Below are 5,000 nucleotides of genomic sequence, written 5' to 3' on the forward strand. Positions count from 1 at the left end.
ATGACTATTCTAGCTGCAAATGTCTGGTTTTTGGTGCAATATCTACATAGGTGTATAGAGGCCCATTTCCAGCAACTATCACTCAGTGTTCTAATGGTACAAATTTGTTTGCTTATTGGCTCAGAAGGCTAATTGATGATGAGAAAACCCTTGTGCAATCATGTTCACACATCTGAAAACAGTTTAGCTCGTTACAGAAGCTACAAAACTGACCTTCCTTTGAGCAGATTGAGTTTCTGGAGCATCACATTTGTGGGGTCAATTAAACGCTCAAAATGGCCAGAAAAAGACAACTTTCATCTGAAACTCGACAGTCTATTCTTGTTCTTAGAAATGAAGGCTATTCCACAAAATTGTTTGGGTGACCCCAAACTTTTGAACGGTAGTGTATGCAAACTAACTAAATAACTTTCATAACAATGATAGTGCTTGTTTGCATAATTGTAATGACTGACTAACTGTGATTACAGTTTTACAATAAATGATAAATGGGTTATACTTGTATAGCGCTTTTCTACCTTCAAGGTACTCAAAGCGCTTTGACAGTATTTCCACATTCACCCATTCACACACACATTCACACACTGATGGCGGGAGCTGCCATGCAAGGCGCTAACCAGCAGCCATCAGGGGCAAGGGTGAAGTGTCTTGCCCAAGGACACAAGGGACATGACTAGGATGGTAGAAGGTGGGAATTGAACCCCAGTAACCAGCAACCCTCCGATTACTGGCACGGCCACTCTATCAACTTCGCCACGTCGTCCCCAATAAAAAACAACAGTTTTACTAAACATTATTATGTAGTTTTTTGCATAACTCTATTATATTCTATTAACTAACCTACCAAAACATTTTTGTAAAACACTGTCTAGGTCAGGGGTTCTTAACCTTTTTGATCTCGGGACCCAACATTGCCACTACAGAGGGAACCGGGGCCAATTTAAATATTAACACTGGATTAGTAATCCTACTCTTGATTTTAATCGTATTCAATAACTATATCTAACCTGCCTACTGTTTCACAGGATAAACCTTGTCAAATGATACGAAAGCATGTGTTATAGGGGTGTGGGAAAAAATCGATTCGAATTCGAATCGCGATTCTCATGTTGTGTGATTTAGAATCGATTCTAATTTTAAAAAAATTTATATTTAAAAAAAAAATTATATATATATATATATATTTTTTTTTTAAATTAATCAATCCAACAAAACAATACACAGCAGTACCATAACAATGCAATCCAATTCCAAAACCAAACCCGACCCAGCAACACTCAGAACTGCAATAAACAGAGCAATTGAGAGACACAAACACGACACAGAACAAACCAAAAGTAGTGAAACAAAAATTAATATTATCAACAACAGTAACAATATTAGTTACAATTTCAACATAGCAGTGATTAAAAATCCCTCATTGACATTATCATTAGACATTTATAAAAAAAAAAAAAGAACAATAGCGTCACAGTGGCTTACACTTGCATCGCATCTCATAAGCTTGACAACACACTGTGTCCAATATTTTCACAAAGATAAAATAAGTCATATATTTGGTTCATTTAATAGTTAAAACAAATTTACATTATTGCAATCAGTTGATAAAACATTGTCCTTTACAATTATAAAAGCTTTTTACAAAAATCTACTACTCTGCTTGCATGTCAGCAGACTGGGGTAGATCCTGCTGAAATCCTATGTATTAAATGAATAGAGAATCGTTTTGAATCGGGAAAATATCGTTTTTGAATCGAGAATCGCGTTGAATCGAAAAAAAATAAATCGATTTTGAATCGAATCGTGGGATACCCAAAGATTCGCAGCCCTAATGTGTTAATCACAACGATTATTAACAAGGCTTAGGTCAGGCTAATTAGAAAAACATATAATCAAATATACTTTAAACATAAAAAAAAAAAATGTACATACAATTAGGCAGTGCTAAAACAAGGACATTTAACTAAATTATTGATAAATAATAAAAATATATGTTTCTTAAAAAAACTTCACCACTTTAGTCATAATTTTTGCACATTTACTCCAGATATTGTTAATACTGCCACAAGTGGAAGAAAAGTGTATTACAACTGAGTACCCCTGCGGCCCATATGGACCACTGCTGAGAAGCAGATATTTTTTTGCGGCCCTTGAGCGGGCACTCGCGGGCCAACAGTGGGCCCTGGCCCTCTGGTTAAGAAACAGTGGTCTATGTCTTAGTTTTTCTATCATCCCACTAACTAACCAATTTTAAATAATTATCCCGATTAAATGATAAATGGGTTATACTTGTATAGCGCTTTTCTACCTTCAAGGTACTCAAAGCGCTTTGACAGTATTTCCACATTCACCCATTCACACACACATTCACACACTGATGGCGGGAGCTGCCATGCAAGGCGCTAACCAGCAGCCATCAGGAGCAAGGGTGAAGTGCCTTGCCCAAGGACACAACAGACGTGACTAGGATGGTAGAAGGTGGGGATTGAACCCCAGTAACCAGCAACCCTCCGATTGCTGGCACGGCCACTCTACCGACTTCGCCACACCGTCCCCTAAGAAGCGTCTCAGTTGGGATTTGATTGGCACTTCTTCAGCAGAATGTCAATTCCTGTGCCCAGTGAACTTTTCTGACACTGTTGGATAAGAAATCATGTCTTTATCTTTCGGTTCTGCTCCATCTCTCACTGCTCTCTGTGTATGTAAACACGGGCACACTGTGTAAGCAGCAAATCACATGGTAATTAACACACAGCATGACAAGGAAGGGAGTAGAGTACAGTGCAGTAGACTAAGGTGTTGTTTAAATCTGGGCTGGGTCACTTCTATGCTGTTAAACATATAAAGTAAGATTATTTAATATCCATCACACTGCCTCCTTGTGGTGGAACAGCAGCGGATGTAGGAAGAATGAACATTCAAACATCTCCTTGTTTTTCTCAAATTCCAGTTTTGGAGGCCAACAAGGCTCAATCTCTCCTGCTGGAGGCGCTAGAGGCCCGGCTGGCTGCGTTGAGAGACGGGATCAATGACACTCTTACCACTGAGGCGGCAGTGGAGCGAGCACAGGTCTGTGAAATAACAAGTGGAAATACAATCCTTCACAATACGTGCCTTTATTCCTATCTGCACTAACATTTAATGGGTTCTTCCTCTTCGAAGCTTTGTAAAAAACGTTTGCATAGTCCTGCTAATTCACTAACTGTGATGAAAAAGTTTTATAAAAATCGAGACCAATTCGGTAACTATCAATGGTCAATTAATTTATTAATGCATAAACGGTTATCTATCCAACTAATCTAAGTCACCATAACTAGCTAACTAATTGTGATCAAACTGGTCGTTTTGCTGTATACAAATTGGTTAGGCGGCTTTTGCCTAATCTAACAAGAGTACCTGGGTTTTGTACTTTTCATGTAATCCCACTCACTCGCTCACTTACTCGTTTACTCACTCACTCACTCATTCACTCACTGAACTGGGATTAAACTAAATTATCTATTTAAAAATGTGTCATTTTAACACTAATTAACTAACCAACCAATGATCAAAACATGAATTTTGTGGCAAAAAACATGTTTGACTTGTGACGTAACCATTGAACCACTTAATGAACTAACTAGTAACTAACAGTTATGAAAACATACATTTAAAAAAAGGATCATATTTTTGGGGGGAATTTTACTAACAACAAACTAATTAATTAACTCACAAACCAACTTTTTTCTGCATTTGTTAGAGATTGCTAATGCTTCCTTGTAGTGTCATAGTTTCATCATAAATTTTCAAAATTAAAAAAAACCCAATAAAAACCTTTTCACATTGTCATTATAGGATGTAGGGTGTAAAATTTTGAGGACAAAAATGAATGTATTCTATTTTGGAATAAGGCTGTGTAACATATCAAAATGTGGGAAAAGTGAAGCGCTGTGAATACTTTTTGGATGCACTGTATATACTAAAGAAACCAGAATATTAAAAACATCATATGTATGATAGACCAATCGGTATATATATATATATATATATATATATATATATATATATATATATATATATATATATATATATATATATATATATATATATATATATATATATATATATATATATATATATATATATATATATATATATATATATATATATATATATATATATATATATCTCAGATAGCTGGCATGCACAAGCTAGCAAGCTATGGAGTTTGCCGCCAATGTATTTTTTGTGAAGTGTATAAAAAAGAGTATGGAAGCTGGACAAATAAGATGCCAAAAACCAACCACTTTCATGTGGCATTGGACAGAAAGGAGTACTTTTTTTCTCCTCCATTTGAAAATGTGGATGTTCTCAGCACTAATGTCTGATTCCAATCAATGCAAGTCATCAGAATCAGGTAATACACCAACTTATATTGTTATTTTCATGAAAGAAAGAAATGGGAATGTGTACAGTATGTGTTAAACATGCTTGTATTATCATTAAACACCTTTAACTTGGTAACAAAAACATCTCTTTCATAAATAAATAAATATAAATGATATATATGAATGAGGTAGATCCCCTTGACTTGATCAATTGAAAAGTTGCTCGCCTGCAGAAAAAGTGTGTGCACCCCTATTTTAGAGGAAGACATTTTGCGAGGAGGAAAAACACATCATGCATCCACATATCAAACCTTATCAGCCATCTGAACCGCCAGCATCGCTATGGCGATGTTTTGAAAGCTTACAAAGGCGCCTGTTGCTAAAGAACCTGCCCCAAAGAAAAGTGCATGTGCACAAATTCTATTTAAAGCTACATCTGAAAAATAATAGCCATAAGTTAATCAATCATCGGTATCGTTCTTAAGAAGCAGAAAGATATCTGTATCGGTATTAGCTTGTAAATAAAAAAAATATCATGCATCACTAGTTTTAGTGTCAACATTTCAACTTTTTCCCGTTACTTTTAACCTATTTGCTATTTATACCACTTTGTTTTTTTTTAATAGTATTTTT

At 35.6% G+C, this 5,000-nt stretch overlaps 1 protein-coding gene across 4 annotated transcripts in view; it reads left to right on the top strand.

Annotated features, from left to right (window-relative positions):
- The window catches only part of utrn (utrophin), a 393,845-nt gene that overhangs the window by 110,090 nt on the left and 278,755 nt on the right, over positions 1-5,000 (top strand). For all 4 annotated transcript variants that reach the window (XM_062044584.1, XM_062044587.1, XM_062044585.1 and 1 more), the window contains one exon: positions 2,951-3,069. In XM_062044584.1, coding sequence (XP_061900568.1) covers positions 2,951-3,069 — 119 coding nt within the window. The remainder of the gene's footprint in view (positions 1-2,950; positions 3,070-5,000) is intronic.

Source organism: Entelurus aequoreus, linkage group LG04, assembly GCF_033978785.1.
Source record: "Entelurus aequoreus isolate RoL-2023_Sb linkage group LG04, RoL_Eaeq_v1.1, whole genome shotgun sequence".
Classification (NCBI taxonomy): Eukaryota; Metazoa; Chordata; class Actinopteri; order Syngnathiformes; family Syngnathidae; genus Entelurus; species Entelurus aequoreus.